The sequence below is a fragment of the Hylaeus anthracinus genome, unplaced genomic scaffold (assembly GCF_026225885.1).
Source record: "Hylaeus anthracinus isolate JK02 unplaced genomic scaffold, UHH_iyHylAnth1.0_haploid 3, whole genome shotgun sequence".
NCBI classification, from domain to species: domain Eukaryota; kingdom Metazoa; phylum Arthropoda; class Insecta; order Hymenoptera; family Colletidae; genus Hylaeus; species Hylaeus anthracinus.
In genome coordinates this window covers 13983127-14005304 of record NW_026535284.1, presented here as the reverse complement: position 1 = coordinate 14005304, position 22178 = coordinate 13983127, and the positions used below count along the sequence as shown (strand labels likewise).

The 22178-nt window shown below is 45.8% G+C and overlaps 1 protein-coding gene and 1 long non-coding RNA gene across 15 annotated transcripts in view; one reads left to right on the top strand and one right to left on the bottom strand.

The window, feature by feature from the left end:
- The window catches only part of LOC128893463 (oxidation resistance protein 1-like), a 100635-nt gene that overhangs the window by 61746 nt on the left and 16711 nt on the right, over positions 1 to 22178 (top strand). For 9 of the 14 annotated variants that reach the window (XM_054154411.1, XM_054154409.1, XM_054154407.1 and 6 more), the window contains 2 exons: positions 15939 to 16007; positions 16513 to 16619. In XM_054154411.1, the coding sequence (XP_054010386.1) occupies positions 15939 to 16007; positions 16513 to 16619 (176 nt within the window). Of the gene's footprint in view, positions 1 to 15938; positions 16008 to 16512; positions 16620 to 20001; positions 20647 to 22178 lie in introns of those variants that run through there. The other 5 variants (XM_054154410.1, XM_054154406.1, XM_054154413.1 and 2 more) reach the window with 3 other exon arrangements.
- On the bottom strand, positions 10857 to 12744 carry LOC128893479 (uncharacterized). Its single transcript, XR_008461346.1, has 2 exons — positions 12508 to 12744; positions 10857 to 11498 (listed from the first exon to the last, which is right to left on the bottom strand). It is a non-coding gene; the product is annotated as an uncharacterized LOC128893479 (long non-coding RNA).

The following is a 22178-nucleotide window of genomic DNA, read 5'->3' as shown; positions in this document are numbered from 1 at the left end:
GACAATGGCTTTGTTTACGTCGAATCGACGTACGACGCGAATAAATTTGAAATGGAAACAATTTGTCTCTGTTGCAACGCCATTCTCATTTGCGATTCGGCTCGTCTATTCGCGCGGTTGTTGATGGTAGCCAAATAGAATAAAACTTGTTCGACAGGCCAGCATTGCCAACCATAAGCCCGCTTGTAAAGTAGAGAGCCATGTTTTCTCATATTTTATCGACAAGAAAGCGAACATAGCTTTTATTATTGTTCGCCGCGTTATGTCACCCGTCTGTCGGTTCGTGATTACGGTAGAGGATTTGATTTCGAGAAAGAAATTGTGAAACAGGGTGCATTGAGCAAATATTTAGACGAGTCGAGACATGTGTCGTAATCCAGACGAGTAATCGTGTCAGGTCTCGGCATAGATAGAAGCAGAAACGTATGTAACTTTATTTGAATAATAGCAATGTTTGTTCGAGGGAATAACAGAATCGAGTGAATTTTTTTGCTTTTTTCTTTTTTTTTTTTTTATTTAACTAAAAATTTCCATGCTCGAATAACCAATGAAAAGTTACGTATCCGTTGTGCGCTTTCGTCTATTTCCGTTTCTTGGACAGTTGTATTGTCATTAGCGATAACAACGAGGCTAGCAACGCGCAGAACGTTTTTACCAACCGAATAATTTCGCGTTGTTTACGTTACGTCGAGTGAAATGTATCTCGTGAAAAAAAAAACGCCGGACGTTACCAGACCTCTCGAACGGTTATGTTGCTACCCGATGATGTCACGTCGTCGTCGGTTAAGCGAAACTTTTATGTGTACCACGTGGAAGATGATTTCGAATATTTTCTCTTTCCGTACGGTTTGAAAAGTGAGAGTACTTTCTTTGCGTTATCACGGATCTTTGTCCAACGCGAGCACCGCGAGTTACCGGAAGCGAACGCTTCGCCGCTGATTTACGGCGCGTTTTCGATCTTCGATGCATCGCGATTCCTCAAACAGCAGGAAATTTGTCCGCGGATTCATCGCTCGATGGGACGATTTCTCTCGTTGTTTGAATACTCTCGATTCGGTTTTCGTTTTACCATTCGTCTGAATCGCGGAGATGTACGCGTTGCTCGAATAACAGATGACGAACGAAAACATCGCAAAAGTGAAACACGAAAATACGAGACAAAGCGAGGTGATTTATTCTCGACGTTTATTCTATCGAGCAGGTAACGAAAAAGCTTTCGAGATGCGAAATCTAATTTATTCCACGATTCGAATCGCGCCTTTTGTTGAAAAATTAGTACATCAAAAGTTGTTCGGCTCTGACGAATCATCGACCATGACGATAAAGGTGCTCGAAACGGGCCGTTGGGGAAGGTCAGGACGACAACTTTGTTTTCGATTTTAGTACACACGGCTTTTCTGAAACCCAATCCGCCTTTTATTTACCATTTCGTTTCAACGCGCCTTTTTCGGTATACCCCGATGCGAACAAACGTTGCCTAGGGCGAATATACAGGGTGTCCCAAAAGTCGGGGAGGAGCCGGAAATGGGGGGTAGCTGAGACGATTCTGAACAACAATTTCCTTTGCGAAAATGTCGGATGGGGCTTCGTTAAGGAGATATTAAGAGAAAACTCCGACCAATCAGAGCGCGCGTAGACCGTTGGAGCGGCCGCGGTAGCGAAGGCTTACGCGCTGGCGGCCACGCTTGCACGCGAACAAGTGACTCGACGTGCATCGAAGCATCGACCTAGCGCAGAGGCCTTCGCTACCGCGGCCGCTCCAACGGTCTACGCGCGCACTGATTGGTCGGGGTTTTCGCTTAATATCTCCTTAACGAAGCCCCATCCGACATTTTCGCAAAGGAAATTGTTGTTCAGAATCGTCTCAGCTACCCCCCATTTCCGGCTCCTCCCCGACTTTTGGGACACCCTGTACATCTCGTCGATATATGCGTACTTTTGAATTACGTATACATATGTATATTCGTCATGGTCTAAATATACGTTACCGATAAACGGATGCACATATTGTGGCAAGTAGACGTTTAATTTTGCAACATTCGTTTCAAGAAATTAATTATCTCGACGTATATATCTATCTTGTGTAATGAATATTATTACGAGAGTGTTGGACATTTGCTAACATTTTTTTATCCTGGTTTTGTATTCTTCGTTAGTCATGCGTATAATACGACACGAGTGCGACGATAGAAATATTTGCCTGTCGGTCGTTAGTCATTTAATCCAACGATTAGCCTTTCAATTGCCGATTGTAGCTTCCTAGAACGGCTGTCAACATCTACATCGTTCGATGGTTACCGACATCACCTGATACCAATGTTTTGGATCGTTTAATTACCATAACAAAAGTAACCTTCGCGGCACGATTACTCAACCGTTTTATTCCAAACTAAACAATGATTTTATCGCTGTCCTAGATGCTGTCATAGCTCGCATCTTCTACGCGGAACTTGTAACGTAATAATTTTAGTGAACGCGCGACACCGTAATTCTCCGAGTTATTCCGTTAAATTTGCATTTAATAAAGTAACCGCGAAGACGCCGTATCTAGATTACCAACGAGGTAGCATATTTACTGCCTCTATACGAACGTCGCGAATAAATCATGTCGACGGATCTTTCGTTAGGTTTGGTTAAATTATTTTATGCGAACGTTACGGTTCGATTCGTTTCGTAAAATATTTCCGCGGGAAATATGTTGCGCGTTACGTGAAATTTTCATTCCGAGACAGTGGAGTTTTTCTTTCTTTCTTTTTTTTTTGTCCGTTTGTTTGTACGGAAAACGAGAACCGAGAACCTTGTTAGGCGATTGAAAGAATTTCGGGGTACCCGTGGCGGACGAAGGTATTGTTATCCTCGCAAAAAGATATCTCCGCCTCGGTGACCAGCTCCGCTTTTTTCCGCTGACGACGAAAATTTACCGAGAAAATTGGGTCGATCCCGGAACGCATCCACAACCTTTCACTTCCTCTCTGAAAAATTGGGAACTCGTTTCACGTTAGTAATCCGGCCACGAGGGTTTTTCCTCTCTCGGCGATATCTTTTTTCTTTTAGCCATTGTCTCTCTTGCCAGAAACTGTCCGATCGCGAGTCGTTAATATTCGACGGTTTTTCTCGAATTTCGAGGCATACCCTGGCATTATCGTTCGAGAAAATACGCGATCCTCGATATCGAAATCCGTCCTTCAGTTTTATGCAGATTCCAGATTCGCAAAGGAACGTTCTCGATTGAAACGCTCTCGAAAAAGAATCTCTCGGACGTCCCCTTATCTTAACTCCAATCTTTATTCCATTATCCCGCGAGGAAAGTTATTAAAAAATTACGGCAATTTTGTTATCGGGCTCTCGACGTTCTTCAAATAGGTCACCTAACGAGCGAACACCGTTTTCGATCGATACGAATCGATACGAGTTGGAAATTTGCACCTATCGGAGCTCGCAATTAAACTCTAGACCGTTGAAAGAAGAAGACGGAGATGGAATTCATCGATACCTCTCCTCGTAACACGTGAGAACCGGTCGAGTGTCTTAAAATAGCAATTTATATCGCTATTTGCTCTTTTCTTATCTAACTTTTACTTCGTCTTTCACTTGGCGAGATAGCGAGGAATCTCTCGATTATTTTAGACTAACCAGGACTTACCTCTTTAAAATTATCATCGCGTACAGCGCTCGGGTAATTGCGAGTCTCGATAAAATGCTCCAGATCGATAGAGAATTCATGTTGTTTTTCAATATCGCGCGTGTCATTATTATTTCGCTATTCCGTCGTTTCTTGACGTCGACAATCTTCGGCTTCGGACTCGTAGGAGCAAGTCCGGCAACATATTTTTAGCAAATACGTAAATTTTCGCATAAAATTCCGCTCGCTGATCTCCTGCTCGACTCGCGAAACGTTCCGATAAAATCTTCACGTCGAACTCGATTTCCTGTTCCGCGTTTCGTAACCTTGCGATCTTCGATGACACGCAATTTTTGTTTCTCCGCACGGCCATCTTTCGTTTCGATAGAATTTTAAGCGAAAAAACGAACGACAATTTCATCGTTAAAATAAAAAATGAACTTGAACTTGGTTTCCGCACTGTTTGATCGTTTCATTTTAACCATCGGAGTGATTACTTCCCTGGCAAGATGGCCATCGCGAGAGACGAAACGTAAATAAATGCGCGGTGCATTCGTGCAACGCGTTTGTTTACGTATGCACAAGGCGCACAAAGAGAAGCGAGAGCCTTAGAGCAGATGTCGCACATGGAACCAATTTCAAATGTCTGCTGCTTGCGTAATTTGCAACCTTATTGACGGAGGCGGAACGTCAAATGGTGTCACCTGATTCGTTGCGTTTTATGCACCGGGGAAAATTTATCTCCTCGAATTTCACGCCGCAATCGACTATCGATGTTCCAAAGGAAAATTGCATAAAAGCGCGGGTTACGTTATCAATTCATTCGTTTACCTTTCCCGCGTGCGAATTAATCGAAAAATAGTGGCCGTCGATGTAAGTTAATTAAGCGCCGTTAAACCGAAAGCGCACGTACAGGTGACGTCAAAAGTTTAACGAACAAAAACGCAGCAACTCCTCCCGTCGCGTCGCGTTGCTACGGCAGACGCGCGACGAATAACAAACGCGATAAACCCCTGTGCGCGTATGTACGATGCGCTATAATAAAAAATCGCGAATATGGGAGTCAGCGCGAACAAAGAGTCTCGCTGGATTGTTTTTTTTTTTCCGCGTGTCGCGAACCTCATCGTATCGGAATTTCCTACGCGAAGAGAGTAACGACTGGACTCGCAGGTGCACGCTCTTCAAGGAGACGCGCACGGTGGCCGTGAGAAAGTGACATCCGTTCGTTAAGGGCGTGTATCCAGGTGTGCACGGTTCGAGAAAGTGACGTTCACTTGTGCCCGACGGATACACACGCCCGAGAAAGTGCGGGCCGTTCGAACGCACGCGTTTCCAACGCGCGTCCCGTTTGTCTTTCTCGGTCGCGCGCGAACGAGTTCGCCTATCTCGCGCGGGGAACGCGCATGGGCGTTTCGATGGTCGATCGATTTCGTGACTTGGGCGGTGGCCGAAGACGAGAGATCGCCGAAAATAAAAATGATAACGACGAGGTCGTAATTCAGGGCGGAGGTATCGGTGTCCAAGGGGAGTCGCGAGAAAAGGCTTACGCATCGCGCGAAACGCGCGTGTCGAGACTCTGGTAACGCGGATCGCGGCCGTCACGCTCTGATTCGCTCGTAGATCGCGTTCCCGCGGACGACCGCGTCGCAGGCGCATCGATCCTCGATCATTTCTCGAGTACGCCGTGTTTGAGCATTCCCAGCCGATTATTAGCAGGTTCGAGCGCGAAGCTGGACCGCACGGGGTGTGTCTCGAGATCGAGAAACGTCGGTGAAAGATAAAAGAGTCGGCCAGGAATGCAGGCCGAACCGGATGGGAGAAGAAAGGATCGAAGCGTGTACAGAGACTGGTTTCAAGCGAACAAAGGAACCTGAAGTGTTTTCGAGCGCGCGTACGGGTTCCGGATAACTTGCATCGCGATTAATACTCGCCTCTTCTCGCGTAGCTGGGGGATTTGTTGCCGGGCGTTTTATGAAAATGATCGTTTATCGGATCCGAGGTACCCGTGCTCGGTAGTGCGGAAAACGACCCGCGGCTCCGAGGAAGTATCGATTGGGAATACACACGCACAGTTCGAATATTTGGTTCGTTAATTGCGTTTTAATTGTTTACTCGTTTCTCTCGCATCGCATAATTGAAATTAATTCGGATACCATTGGCTATTTAAAACGAGTGTTTGCAGATGTATCAAAAACACCATCACGATATTGTTTGTTTAATGCACGTAACGTAGGAAAGCGCAATGACATCGAAAATCGACGAATGCACCAGTCTATACATCTATTCCAATTTTTCTTTATTTCGCAGTACACGAATACAGTAAAGACTGGATAAATGCAACAATCCCGTCTTACACTTATCCAGTCTTTACTGTACCGGAATTGGGCGAACGCTGGCTATTTCGGAATTCGTCGAGCCCAGACAATCTACCGAGTTCTAATTTCGAGCAAGTACCGCCGATCGCGCGATTTGAAAGTAAAACGAAGGATCGTCGGGAATTAATGCGAGCTTAATCTCCCCGGCCGGGTTCCGTTTAGCAGCCAGCCAGGGAAATATGTAAAACAGTCGCATTATTCATCGTACTTCCTCTCGAGGTTAATCTTCTTTCGTCTCGCGTGCGCGGGAACTCGTAAAGGAGAAGGCGGCATCGCGACTCTCGGAAGGAGAACTCGCGATCGTTTCAACCGTTAAAAAAGGTCCAGGCTCGTATTTTTAGTACCGGTCGGTGGAAGATGTCGCGAAACGTTACTCCCGTCAGCGAAACTGTCACCGTTCATTTGCATAATGGACCAGGAAGTGAAACTATGGCTTTCAAGCGCCGTAGAGTTTCGCGATTTCCGTCGAGCAGGTCCGCTATCGTTGGAAAAGAGAATTTCAGCTATCCAGAGCGCTATCTTTTAAGTGTACTTTGTAAAACGTGTCGCAAGAGTATTTAATCACAGATCGAGTCCTTGGAAACTATTCGAATACGTTTCCAGCGAAATGAGGCTTGGGAAATGCTCACCGTTGCTTCGTACGTATCATTTTCTATTTCACGTGTCTGATTGTGAGAAGTGGAGCGCGGCGAATAGGAAATAACGCGCAGGAATTTTTCTATTTTCCGCATCGACCCGTGTGGAAAAACGAGTATTTCGTCGAAAGTAAATTCAACGCGAAACTCTTGGACGAATTCAATCTTTCTTTCCGTCGTTTATGTAGATTCGCATCTTCTCTTCGATCATTTACATTAATTTCAAAGCGTGTCGAGTCGTTCGCTCGGTTGTTTCGTTTAACAAACGGAAGGCGCCGTTTCCTGCCGAAGTCACAGCGGAATATTAAACAAACGGTACCGAGTCGTTCCACTGGTTGGTTCGGCAGCGTTTCGTCTGGCAAGGAGTCGCCCGTCGACTTCATATCCGTGACAGTCGCAGCTGAATGAGTGCCAAAGACGCGGTCAACAACGGGAATATAGAAACTTGTGCCGCGATGCAACGATAGCGAGCGAAACAGCGATTGCGATACCTCGTTTCGGCTCGTTTCTTCGAGAAATCTCGCGAATGACGCGGTATTAAATAGCTCTTTCTTCGCTGAAAACGAAGCGGACGTTTTCGATGGAGAAACAATACAGTAAACACTGGATAAATGCAAGACAGGATCGATTGGACAAATGCAGGATGACTATCCCAACCATTGGAGGGGTTCCTCCTTGACGTTCAGCGGCAACCAATTGATACGCTCTACCGACCATATTTTTTTCCCTTGGACCTCTTTCTCTTTCACTCTCTGCCCTTTTCTACAGTCAAATGTAACGAGTCAGATGTAAACACGGAATAGAAACTTGTACTGGATAACTGCTACGTTTGGGTCCCGATTTTCTTGCACTTATCCAGGCTTTACTGTATTCTAAACGGATACGTAACGTTCCACGTACGTGGAAGCTATGGATGCAGCTACAAACTCGGATAGCTCTGCATCAGGGTGAATTTCGGTCATCGATCGATGGATCCCGAGACTTAACGTACCTCGATCCCTTAATACTGCATCAGAATTTACTAATACATCCGACACCTCCTGAACTATCTTAATTGGAACAACACGACGCGGATGCTAATCTCGCGCATAATTGGTGTAGATATCATCCGTTAGAACTGTTCCATCGGTTTATGCTAAACAAATTGAAACGTGCGACGCGATGATTTCACACAACTGTTTCGGAAATGTTTTAACGCTCTCTAAGTGGAAACAAAACCGTTCTATTGTGCGCGAACGATGCAATTAGATAATTCCCTATTGTGTGTAAATATTGATTCGTGCCAGCGAATAAATTACCGCTGACAGCCTGTCTTGGCAGATCAGGCGCCGTGACGAACGCGTGCGCACTAACGCAGCTCGAGTCTTGATACGAATTTAAATTAATATATTTTTTATACACGCAGCGTGTCAGCGGACCAGTACGATTCAGTAACGATTAGGTGTAAAATAAGAGGAAGGATCCTTGAAGGTTTGCGAAGCGTTGCATTCCACCAGTAATAAAAATCCAATTAAATGCACAGCTAGCGTAAATCGTAACTGTTCGAATTACGATAGCTTGCGGTGAGCCTCTTTCTCTCTCTCTCTCTCTCTCTCCCTCTCTCTGTTGTAAACTCCGAACAGTTCTCGCGCGTGAGACCATTAGAAAGTCGAGCTACTTCGGCGCGAGTTACCAACTCGTCGTGAGATACGGTTAAGAGGGAATTTCGTAAGAAACTGCGGGAAAGGGATTTCAGGCCTCTAAGGAGCCACCGTAAGCGGGCAAAACTCGGAACTTCTCGTGTCTGCCGCTTTTCAGCCTTCGAGCGGCCCGCGGAATGCACTTGTGCAAGTTTTTCTTTTCGCGTCGTCGCTGGGAGCGGACTATCGAATATAACGGCCGCAACATCGATGTCAAGGACGTCGCCGAAGAGCCAGGTCGTGTAATTAACGGATTGTTCGGCCGTAGTAATTGAGCTCGGTTTCGTAGGATACGACACCGCTTGTTCCAAATGACGTTCTAATCATGCTGGGATCTTGATCGGGCTGTTTTTATTAGAACATCGCGAGCAATCTTCGAATGTTGAAGTTAAGATTATACCCGAGAGAAGTGGCGTGGACTTGCGCGGATGCAGAAACTAACGTAAAATTCATATGTTCGAATTGTACCGTACATTCGAATCGATCGTTGTGTTTTCTATTCGAATGGCATGAATGGAGGGACATTGAATGATCGACATTGATGAGTTGAAAGATACAGTTTATTTTTAGCCAGGCATTGCGTAAACGACAAGTGACGTGCAACTTGTACAGTCGAGGCGATTTGCGTGTACGAATTCAATTGCTGCGTCGGTTCGGCTTTCGACAGAGCGCTTCGCTTTTACGCTTAATTGTCCATTCCCGCAGACAACGTTTGACTCGTTCTGACCTGCCAAGAATGCTTCTCGACTAGTTCGTGTACCTTGGCAGGGTTTAACGAACGCGATGCGAAGCGCTCGAGAATCGATGCGGAAAACGGGGAAAAAATTGATCGTTTATCAGTGGAACCAATTGAAAGATTGCGCGTACCGAAGCGTGCCGTGGAATAAATTAAATTTTTATCGGGCGACGATAATATATCTATTAAGAACGGAACCGTTTAATTTTTACGCTATTAATAACGAACGAAATCGAGCGATACAGATGAACGCACGCGTAGAGCGTGTTTCGAATGAAATTTCTGTCGAGCTGTCGAATACCGATCCGTATCGAACACGTGTAACAATATCAATATTTCGTTTTGCATTGCATACGCATTCTGTATACGTTTTCCACGAATATCGTTTATATTTTCTCGCGCCATAAATGCATAATATTCGAGGACTTTAAATTGAATCCTCATGAATATGCAGTCGGCTGTTTTCCTCGCAAGATTCCTACCCAGTAATTTCCGTCGCATAGTTGGAAACATTGAAAGATCCAGCGAGCGTCTTGTCACGCACAGGAATGATAATGACAATAATTGGATCGAAATAGCTTGTTGTTCGATAATTATTCCATTGTTTATCGGATAATGCACTCTTATTCTTTCGTCGACGTCTTCTTCTGTTTTCAACTCGCCTCGATTACCGTCTTTGTTTCTCCTCCGTATTCGATAACAAGAAGCGGTATGCTATTTCTGGCATTCGCGTAACGTCTCTCGGGTGTAATATGCGATGGAATGTTTGCTTTAATTAGTCGGGAATTTCATCGCTTCGACGTTACAATTTGATTATAAAATTCACGGTTTCTTCCGTGGATTTCGCGTTTTCGAAAGCTAGGAAATGTTGGTCGAAACGTTTCATCCTCCGCAGCCACCTTGATTCGGGGTTTTTTTTTTTCTTTTTTTTTTAAATACAAAGAAAGAGTTTTTACGAATTCCGATCTCGTAGTCTCGGCGCATTTCGCAGCTCGAAAGCGAGACTTCCGCTTCGAAAAGTGGCCTCAAACGGGGACGCTGACCTTCCGTCGTTCACCGATCGATCCAGCGTGCTCGATGGATCTAGGAAGGGGCCTTGATCGCCCCGATGAAAACTGCCACGCTCTCGGTCATCCCGAGGACAGGTTAATTAACGGAAGGTAATGATCAGGGGGAATCCCGAGTCCGTTAGATCGCATCTAAATTATCGCCGTGCAATTTAGTTTGCCCGTTCGTTTCGTTCTGCGAATAAACAGCCGCCTCCCTAGCGAGAAGTCTATTCTTTTTCTATCCTCGACGGGATAGCCTTGACGTTAGATTTTGAAATCATCGTTCGTACCGGCACGCGATACTCGCACATTTTATATACAATTTTGGCACATCGTGCAGACATTATTGCATCAAGGAATGCCATCCGCGTCGCAGGTGTCGCTAGCTTGAGCAAACAATCGTCGACGGTCGATCGAGACTGATGCTTCGAAGCCCTCGAAGAGAGGAAACGAAAGGACACTCGCCGGAAATGAACCGCCTAATACGCCGATCGATCGGCCACCGTGGATGGCGTTACAGATCGATATGGTATGTCGCATCGATTGTATAACGGGCAGCATTGGAATTCCTGTTGTCGACTTTCGATCCACGATGCGAATACGGGAACACCTCGCTGGCTCCAATCGGAACAGTCCTTCGACGTTGGAGATAGTTGGAAAAATTTGGAACAAAACACGCGCGATCGGGAACACTTGGATATTTCCTGGGTGCATGGAACGTGACCAAAGTTCAATTTCCTCGATACGTTTCTTCTCTCTCTCTCTCTCTTTTTTTTTCTTTTTTGTGGACGCGATACGCCCTCGCCAGAGAAGGTACTTTGTTCGACTCGGATCCCGCGCAGTGAATCGCGGCTGTAAAAATCGAGGATGACTAAAAGAAGCGGTCGTCGAAGTGTTAATTTCTTTGCGCAACGAAATAAATGAATTCGCATTCGTGCTTCCCACTGCGCACAGTTGGACGCGTCGCAAAAACCTTCGTCATCGTCGTACCGAGACTGAATACAGTTAGATCTCGGTAGCTGGGTTTCCCGCGAGTATTTCCGTAAATTACCCGGGGCGACTGACACCGCATCGAGGATTCCCACAGTCAGACAAAAGACATTCATATTCCGCGAGGAATCTTATCCCGAAATTTAAAGGCCAGGTTCCGTGACACGGTCGAAACCGAAATTGCCTCCGTCGGCTGCGACGTGCGTTCCCTGAAACGTGAAACGGAAGACAATGTACCACGGTGCGCTCGGAGAGTCGTGAAAGCCGGGCTAATAACGCTACTCCAAACGAAATGTATCGTTAACGACTGATACGCACATTTTCAATCATCTCGTGTCCGATACGAGCCTCTCGAGGTTTAATCGCTATCGATTGTACCATCCTTTATCTTATCGGTCGACCATCGACTGTTCTACAAAAAAAGATAGAAAAATTGACAGTTTCCATCGATCATTAAACGACAAATAACAACTCTTGAAAACGTGGAATTCATCGAGAAACGCACTTGACGAGTTTCGCGTGGATAACGCAATGTAAATCGCGATTACTCCGTCGCTATATTTCGCGGCGTACGTGGGAAATATTATCGGTGGCTACGGGGAAATATTCTTTACTGCGAACGGATCTTTGCGACTGGATGCGAGGTAATAACGCGCGGTTGGAATAATAAAAGCCATCGATTGATCGGATACTTGCACAACGAGCGACGTCGCGGGACCGATATTGCGCTCGGATATCGAGATACAGTTGCTCGCAAAAGTATTCGTCCTATCGTTCGTAGAAAATCCACTCGGAACAAAAATGTTTTCCCGGTAATGACACCACGGAAGGAAAAAGCCTGTCGAGCGTTTTAAATGGCGAAGCCTAGTTTTTTCTTCGCGGCGTCGAATAAAAGCTGGCGCCGGTTGATTCACGGGCCGACGTTGTCTGCGATAACTTGGACGTTGAAATGACCAGTCGGAGCTTATATCGCTGGCAAACTTTTACGGACGGCTTCCCGTTCTGCTTGCAATGCCGCGCTTTTAATTGAAATTTAGGTTGACGTTCTGCTTCTGACAGCAGCCTCTATTTTTTTTTACAATTTTAGATCCCGATACCGTTTCATCGCGTCGAAGGAGAATCCGGTTGTATTTGTACCAGTCTCGATAAACAAACAGGTTCCATTTTGAAGTTTAATACTTTAATAAATTAAACGTAAATCGTCGGTCGACGGTTGCGTTTGTGTTTCCGTCTCGAACAACATCGGCGCGTGATTTCCATCGCGCAACGACTCGTTCTGAATTTCCGCTCTCGTTCCGAGAACGCTCGAGCCCCGTGGTTTCGAAGTCGCTTCATTGTTTCGCGAAGGTTTTTGCGAAACGTCCGACGCGAAGACCGTCGGACGCAGGTGTCGCAGGAAATTTCGAAACGGACTGGCATACGCGCACGCCGTGCACGTCCACCTTTCTTTCTCCCTTCCGATGGAAGGTCTCCGTGCGATTCTCTTTCTGCGTTGCACGTCGGATGGAAACCCGTTTCCAACGCGCCTCGAGACGTCTGCTCGGTCTACCGGTGCACACACGATTGCACCCAACGATTTCGCCGATGCACCGACGAACGTGGGCGTTATCGCGCGGAAGCATCTGCTAAAACGCGGAATGACGAACGGACGCGTTCTGCCATTCAATCTTCGCCTACGAAGGAAATCGAGGGAATCGGATTTGACGTCTTCCTGTTCCATCGATCGCTCGGATAAGCGCTCGGATGTTGCTCTGAGTTGCGCCACGAGCGCGTTAAATATACGAATTTCAACGTTACCTCGGGTTTTTCGACGCTAACAAGCTTCCATTCTTCTTGGAGCAACTCGGACTCGCGATAGAAAGGATTCCAATTAGGTATGTTCGAGATGTGATCCGACCAGCCTATTCTTACAGACACGATAGTAAACAGTATAGGAAAGAAAGGAGAGTTTGGAAGCTCTCGTGTCAGAAATGAGTAACGGTGAAAGTTATTGATTTGGATAAAGCAAAGATTTGGAATGGGCCCCAGGAACGAGTAAGGGAAAATATTTACTACGAGTTATCCGTCTGAGAAACGACGGATTCGATGGAAAGGAGACGTAGGAGATTGAGAGATACGGGACGGCAAATTTGGTCTCAGATATACCGGTTCATCGAGCGATTATCACATTTTTATACGGAGCATCTGTTCAATTTGGAGTGTCGCCAGGACGGTTATCTCTGGTCGATCGATACAGTGGGCTCCGGGTCGCGGGTAATGTACGCGATCCGCGTTAATGCGACGGCGGCCTAGGCAGCTTCCGAATCCGATCTCGCGGTTGGAGGCGTAACATCTGCGTTCGCCTCGTCCTTGGTAACGGAGTAAATTTTCCTTCGAACGCTCGGTAAAATGGGGTATCCGGAATTCAAAATAGAAGTCGAGGAAAAACGTCCGCGGGACGCGATCGCGAGGCAGAAGGAGGACAAAAAGACCGCGGAGCAACGTATTATTACGTCGTTACGATGAATATAACCGCGTGCACGGAATCGTTCTGGAACCTGTTCAAGGAGACGTCCGACCGAACGCTTTCGTTAATTTTAATAAACGACCGATTTTCGAAGCGTCCCCGCGTGAAACGACGAACCGATCGACGTGGCTCGTGAATGTGAAATCGTCCGACAGCATTAACCGGTACAGCACCGGCGTGTCGGGGGCTGTGCGTAAACCAGCGACGCGTTCTCCCTTTATAGCGCGCCTGAATTGCCCACGCAGCAGTCGAAAGTGCTTCGTAACGTTAACGCGGCTGTTGAACATGGACGGTTCTCGCGTGTTTGCCAGTTCCCTTTGAACGAGGCTCGCTCGCCTGCCGCGTGGAAATAATTATCGGACGCGGTCGTGAAAATGCTGAGGCCTCCGGATAAAATTGCTCCGGACACATGAATGGGACGGTCGAAGCGTTCAACGGAGTACCAGGTTTTCGTATGCAACGCGCGCGGTGTACTTTTTATACAGGATCCGCTGGATGCGGTACGAGAGATGCGGGACACGCGATCAGATGTCTTCGAGGTCCCCGGAGTTCAGTGTCAGCTTTCAAGACTGTCCCGTCTCTCGAAATTAATATCGACTCTCACGAGTGACGTCTAGGCATGTGGAGATTACGAGTCATCGATATCGAGTCCAAGCAACACTCGCCCGAACAATTCTGACTTGGCATTTTCTCCTTGCACAACCGCGTATTCTATTCCGGTATAGCGCTGGCATTCGCTCATTTACGCCCAAAGCTCTTTCTCGTATCCGTTACATAACTCCGTCGTCGTGCTTTCAAGAAAAGTAAACGAAAGTCCCGTAGCAACGAACGACAGTGTTTGTCGCGCTGGTTCGTTCCCTTTTCGTTTTCCTTGGACATCGTGCCAGCGCGATTTCCCATCGGGTAGTTTGGAATAATTAACGTCTCCCGGAGCTGTTTTTCCTTGGCGATCCACGCGCGTCTCGTGTTTTCATTAGCGAAACCGACCGATTGGCTCGACGGTCGAATTTATAGTTTATATCTTCTTCGACCGTGATACAGACCTTACACATTTATAGATCTATGAATTATCGCCGCTCGTACCTACTACGTACTTGCCGTGCACGCTGGAGTTGCGTCCCGAACAGTAAATCGTCCCTAGCCGTTGCAACGCTAACGGTACATACGCGTAAATCTCGATACAGTGACGCGAAATGGATCCTCTGTTCGTTTCCAAGCGCGAGCAACGGTTCTTTCGACGTCGTATCGCCATCCAATTATTATTTCTCGGGATAGCCGAGGATTACGAGCAGCGGTCGAGTCACATCGTGTACTCGGAAAAATTCTAATACGAGCATTCGAGTACAGAAGAATTCGCTAAACAGTGGCCAAGCGTTGTCCCGCGTGCCACGGTTTGCGTTTATTCCGTTGTGTTTGTTTTCCGTTGCACCCGTGTCTCGTGTCAGACGATCGTTTCGCCCACGCCGAGGGCAAGCTGCCAAACGTGACACTGTCCCGCTTCCGAAAATACCAGGGATCCGTTAAACAGAGACACGTCGACGATTCCTCGTCGAAAATTTTTCCATTGTTTCCATCGCGTATCACAGAGCGAATTAGGGAATTACACGGTGGATGCTGTCGCGTAGCTGGATTCGTCGCTGACAGCGGGAACACGCGCGAGTCCCGGGGATAACCCGTTCCAATAATAGAAATATACGTTTGGGTCGAATGCAGATCCGCGGTGACGGTTGAACTCGTCAGGATGGGGCTGGTAATCGAATTAAAAGCGTCCGGAGCAATTAACGTCGAGCGTTAGCGCAGATGCAGCGTTTCGAATCGACCGAATTCGGCTCAAGTTTACACCGTGCGAGGATCTCCCGCGTTCCCATACTCTCTTCTATGTTCCGATACGATAGGAAGAGTAACAGTATACGACCGCGGGATTGCATGCTACTTCGATCATATCTAGTTACGTAATTGTATTACTCTGCGACTATAAGCGTGACTCGGGTGGACTACAAAGGACAAGGTTTGCCTCAAGAATTTTAATAGAGTATCGACACGATTTAATCGCATGAGTATTCCCAGAGATTCGTGCTCCCGTATTTTTATATTACCGGCTTGTGTAAAACGATGTACTTTTAATTAATATATTTATTTCGATTTTGGAGGAAAATAAACGCGCAATAACGAACAAATAATTGTGAATTGGATCGTGAATCTATGGCACGTTACGACGCGTTTATTTTTTTCCGAATCGTCTTACGACGTTGTTGTTTAATTTCGTGATTTTATTTTAAGCATTTTGGCACGTAGACGCATGTATTACTCACCGCTGTCGTGTTTGGATTGTTTGTTGTATCTCAGGTCCAGACGCATGTCTCAAGACGTCGCGCATTCGAGATCAACGGAAAACCTCACCGCATCTTACTTCAGGTATGTACGATAGACGTCCAATTTGAATGACCGACCAACGAACGGCAACATGGTAGATCCGTTCGTTACCTGTTGCAACCCGATGGTAATTTACTTTGCGCCTGCTGTTCCCTGCTTCGTGAAATTTATTTTTTCTTCCAGCATGGTAATTTCATTCGTGGAAGTCCCATTGTTGCTCGTTATCTTCGTCGGCCATTCTCCCGCGGATTTGTCTTGTAGAGTTCATTAATACCACGCATGGTTCGTTACATCGCGAAATTACATTATGTCGCGCCTCGCTGGACTCGCATTTCCAGAGAAAACTATGCGCGTGTAATTTCACGTGCAACGCGTTTGCCTTAACTTTCTTGTGTTTAAGAACACTTTTTTTTTTTTCCTTTTGTATTAAACGACCATCGCTTGCTTTCTCGAAAAAAATGTTCTCGAAATAAAGACCGTAAACGCGCGAAGAAAACGCGCGCGTCGCGTATCGTTTTAATCGCTAATCGATCGTTTCCTTTCGCAGGAGCAAAAGCCGCAGCGTGGATTACGGATTCACCACGAACTTCGATTTGGATTCTTTACGGAACAAGGTCGAGGGACGCTTCGAGTCCGTGGAAAAACTCTCAAAGGGTGAGCGACGTCCTTAAATACAATTGACAACTTTCTTTCTGGACCGATTCCTCGATCTTTATTCGTTACTCGAAAATTTTTATGCAAATTCTGCCCATTTTCGATGGATAGGAGAGGCGAGATAATCGCGGAAGCTCGACGGATTCTGGAATGACTGATTCACAGTTCTACTGTATCGATCACGATCCAGACAGAACGAAGGACTCGCGACAGGCGCTAAGAGTCGGACGCAACCTTACTCATGCGAATTACATTGACTTACTTTCTTAAAGTGGCACAAACGCCAGGTTTGATCGATCGCTTCGCGCGTTCCTTTAATCGACATTCTTCGCGCGAGATTTATCCGCGAATTTCCCGCTAGTTTTCCAGCGAACACCCTCGACGGTGTCTCTCAATCCCATCCAGAACCGCTAGCTCGTCGTCCATCGTCTTGAAATGCAAAATCGTGGACCGTCGAGGTCCCACGATATCTGTCGCGGGAAATAAAAAAAATGTGTTGCCATGGAATATATGCCATCCATGGAAAGGGGGTGAAACGAGTCCAAGCGAAAGTATAAAAGCACGACGGATAATTGATCCCGAGACGAGCAATGTTCCTCGTTAAACAGGATTTAACGAGCAATCGGACCGCTACCAGCAAACTCGCTTTAATAAAGTAAAAGGCCGCGCGAAATCACGCTCGTTTCGCGCGATTAATCGTTACCCGATAAACTATTTATAATTCTTCGCTATTCTGGTTTCCGTTCGAATTGGTATAAATATAGACGCGTTTCGTTGGAGTTGGGAAAACGTTTGACGCGATTAACGCTACGTATCGATCGGATTACGTAGGCAGCCCAATGAATACTGTTAATAAAAAAAAGAAAAAAAAAAAAAAAGGTAGGAAGCTTGTTTATCGCCGACTCGATCGTAAATCAATATCTAAAATTATTTGCCGAACGTCGAATACGAAATACGCTCGCGATCAGTGTTTAATCGGTAATGAATAATTCGTCCTGTATATCTCGACAACGAATAATGCACCATTGCTCGTTTCGGAGTGTACGATTTAAACGACGAAACATTCGAAGAGCGGTGCAACGGTATCGCAAATATTGTTTTAGACTCGTCGCGATTTATTTGAAATAAAGCTATCGAGGTTTTGCAAAAAGGATAGTTTATTGTAGAAGATATATTACACGACGATATATTACCGCTTGCTTACGACGTATTTTTGCGTATAATGAACACGTTCGCAATTAAAACAAAAACGGTGCGCGCCAAGCTACGCAGCGTCAAACTTGAAACTAAAATTTGTTTCTTTTCCTTTATCTTGACAAAAGCCATCTCTCTCTCTCTCTCTCGATATAGAATATCACGAGCCTAGCAACTTTATACCAAGGTGTTATCGGTGCCCCGCTAAGAACCACCGTCCCGTTCTTCAAGAAAGACGCGCAATCTCGTTCGCGACTCAATTTCTCTTAATCAAAGAACGTATTACCACGTTCCAAACCAGCAAAGTGGAAGCGCCGTCGTAAATAGACGATCGTGCCGCGAGAGCAGCTGGGTACGAGCGGGATAACGGCGAAGGGGGAACGAATCGACGCGAACGGAAATCTGAAACCAAGCTGCCGTGATTAAGTTCTCATTATTGTTCCGTTTAAGGGGATACGATATCGACGTTGTGCCTCCCGCGCGAAAACGGTGTCGTTTCGCGAGAGGAGATTGCCCGGAAAATTTAAATCCTGACGTCCTGGCGGTCCCTGCGAGCACTTTATTAAACGCAGAATCCGTGTCAGCCGGGCGACTAACCCAGATACCCGTCGCATCGAGCATTCATAACAGTCTGGTATATGTATGCGCGGCCGTGTGCTTTTAATGGGCGGCGTGGATTTGCCAAATGACAATCGACCGAATTCCCCCGGTTGTCCGTGGATATTTATCTAATTACCAGCACCGAGATCAACGGTAATCGAGGAATTTGTCAGACCGTTTTAACTCTGGCTACGGTCTCTGTCATGGTCGTTATCCTCGTAATAGTCGAGGAATAAAACGAGGTGGAGTTGTTTCGTTTAGGAGAAAAAAAAAGAACCGTTGGACACACCGGAGCGATGTCTCTCTTATCATCGGCGTAGTTACCGCCAAACTGTTTGCAAAGTCTTTCGACAGGTGTCACTAATCGTCGCAAAAAAAAAATGCGCGCGAATAAAGAAGAAACCTGGGGATGTAGCACTTGTTGTTTCAGGATTAAAATTGTTATCTACGTAAGAATGCGAGCCGTGCCCGTCTCTGAAAACGGCTGGCTTGCAATTAGACGAGACAGAAATGTTTTCTTCGGTGTAATCCGTCGCTTCGTTACACGTCGAACGGGTTAACGAACGTTTGCGACGTTTTATAAATTCCTTGCTCGAGATCAGCGTACGTTCGACCGTTCTTTGTCATCGGTGCAGCTTGTGTCTGACGTTCGCGAATCGATATCTGTTGAATCGAGACTCGGTGACCCATGTTCCTGGTATTTGATTACAGCGTTGCTCGCTCAGCGGACTAAGAACCGATCCGGATGTATTTCAAAACGCACGTTTTGCATCGTAATTTAACGACGACGATTCTCCAGCGCCGGGATCGATGACTAACAGGTTCGCGAATAATTTTATTAAGAACTTGATGTAACGATCTACCGTAAGATTTGAAAATTCTGCGTTTTACGAACCGATCGAAATTTTAACGGAATTTGAACGCAGCCGGGACCACGACGCGTTAGGGAGCCGAGGAAATTAACTCTGGGGAAATTAATCGAGTTCTCGTTGTGTCGCGCGTGAATATTAAAAATGTCTGACACTGAACGAGTCTGTTTTAATTTAGTTTCACGCTGGAAGTCGACCTAGTCCGATTATCGAATGATAGATGTCCGTAACGAAGAAGTGGAAAGCAGAAAATAATTGTTATCTTGCTTGTTAAATATTCGACGATCGCGGACAGCTTGCATACCGCTGAAATTATTCGTCTTTATTTTTGTCACGTAACAAATAACCTTATCTGTTGCGGAATGATTAATTGGTTACCATTTATCTATATTAATAGCTAGGAAAGTCGGTCGAGTGTTGCGCTCCTATTTGAATTCTATTCCAGACGCGGTCTGTGATCTATATGCTAAACATTTTTTTTATAGATAGATAGATAGATCTTGTGCTTATCTATTTTCTATAAATCATGTTTATATATACATATATATCTGTGTCTGGAACTCATCCCGTACGTACCTTCCTCGTAAACATTTTCGCGAGTACTATTCGGATTAATAAAAAAAAACATGGCGGAGATAGAGTTTTTACGCGTACTTACCTCATCGATAGAGGAAGTAATTCGAGCATCGAGTACGATACGCTCGATATTCAATTGACGGCTTCGATTCGAAGAATTCTCGAGCAGCTGATAAGCGTCTGTTATACGCGTCGATAAAACACGTGGATTGAAATTAAATAATCGCGCCAACGATGACGTGATCGCAACATGGCAGTGATCGTCGGTCGGGCGTGTGACTCGCGCGAGTAGTTGCACTCGTCGCGCGTCGTCAGCCAGAGAAGCGTGTCTCGTCGATGTGTTTTTGTTTTTTTTGTTTTTTTTTTTTATTTCGTCAACGAGGAGACACCGCGCCCCGTCGAGTCCTTACACCGTCGCGGGCCTCCTTTCTCGTCGCGTCGTCCGTCACACGCGTAAAGTGCAACGAGGAGAAGCTAATTGTAAAACGGCGTCTCCCGCGCGTAAACGCGACAACAATAATTGCAGTGTCCGCGTTACCTTGAAAACACGAGGCTGCGCGAAACGCAGCACTTGGCGTGTGTGTCTCACCGGTTTCGTTCGGGCGATCGAACGATAACTGCGACGGTACTATTCCATACAAGTGTCAGATACTGGTTAACGATTGCGACGCGTCGTTCGTTGAAATAACGATCGATTTCTTTGTAGCGATTATTTCAAACTATTTATTTTTATAAATGTCGAAAAGGTACGATTTCGACATTGGCTAACGATATCGTCAACGATAACGGTGGTTCGTAATCAAAGGTTTAAGAATATTCAAGAACGGATATTGTCGATAACGAATGGTCACAGGAAACAGCGATACAGCGAATTATATAATACAGCACAAACGACTTTATCCAAACTGCTGAAACAAAGCACGAGTTCGCATAAGGATATCGAGCGAATCGACTTTCGTTCCGACTGTAGAGGACAATTCAATTCGAACGTGTGTCAAGCGTGGAGTTAATTGCTCTATTGATTCCCGAGATGTTACGTCAACAGGCTGAAAAATACACGTTCAAAAATAGAGTCCCTAAACTTCTTAAAAATAGCACACCGGAGAATTTGTTCGTTTGTTAATTGAACGTTGCTTTACGTTTTATCTTTTTGTGGGTTTCGCGTTGTTCTACGTCGCAGTATGGCAGAAATACGAGGATGAGTCGAGTCAGCCCTGGGGCACGATAGCGAAGCACTGTTGTTACTGCTGAATCTTAAGAACGGATTAAGTGACGTTTGTTTCGTTAATCCGAATAAATATTCACCAACGTAAACGAATGGAGGCTATCGATCGCAAGTTTTATATAGGCAAACCAGTTACTCCGGTATTTTCTTCCGGTTCGCATTGGGAAGTGGTCAGTGAAATCAAAGTCCCGGTGTGTCCTTTGCTTTTTAAACGTCGCAGAATTGATTTACAAGGTGAATTATTCGCATCGTGGCATCCTTCGCGCGAATACTCGACTGTGCCATTCTATTCGTTTTCCTAGTTATTTGCTTACGTAGTTGAAACTCGCGTAGCATCCTAAGAGCGATTCAATGCTGGGCTCAAGGCTGACCTAAACGATACACGAGAATCGTTCGTAAGTTCGTAACAGAAAGCCAGTGCCATTTCGTTTCTCGTTGCCGGAGAGTGCTGTTGCGTCGTCTCGTAATTTGGGCCTCAATTTCGATCCTCGATTCCTTCGAATATGGTCGTTTCTATGAAATGTGAGAAATATAAACGTATAAGTGCAGAATATTTCGACTCGTAAGAAAGGGGAAAACGCGGATCTACGAAGGATATACAACGATAACAGAGCAGTCGAGAAAGATCGGTTCAAAGTACGAGGAAGGACACGAATCACGGATCACAGATATCGTTGTAAACTTGTTTCAGGAAGGAGCAAGGTCGGTCGGTACGAGAACGTCCCCGAATCCGGTTTTCTTTGTGCTCGAACAGGATTTCGAGCAAGATCTAACCTCCTGATACGTTGATAACGTTTTTGCTTTCTGGGCTAAGAAGTTACCAAACGTTATCTGCCGTCATTTCAATATTTTCCTCGATCGTTTCGTCTCGAAAACATTCTAATACGTAACCCAGTGTCGATAAAACGCTATCTTTAGAAGCTGTATCATCGGTCTAACGGACGGGTTTTCCACGAAAATTAACGCACCGCGAATAATTCTAAACAAGTTAAAGTTTATCTCTAAATGCACGATGATATAACAGCAATTCGGCGATGTCACATAAAATTGATAAACGCGCAGTGGCGGGGTTGTGTCTATTCACAAAAGTTCGTA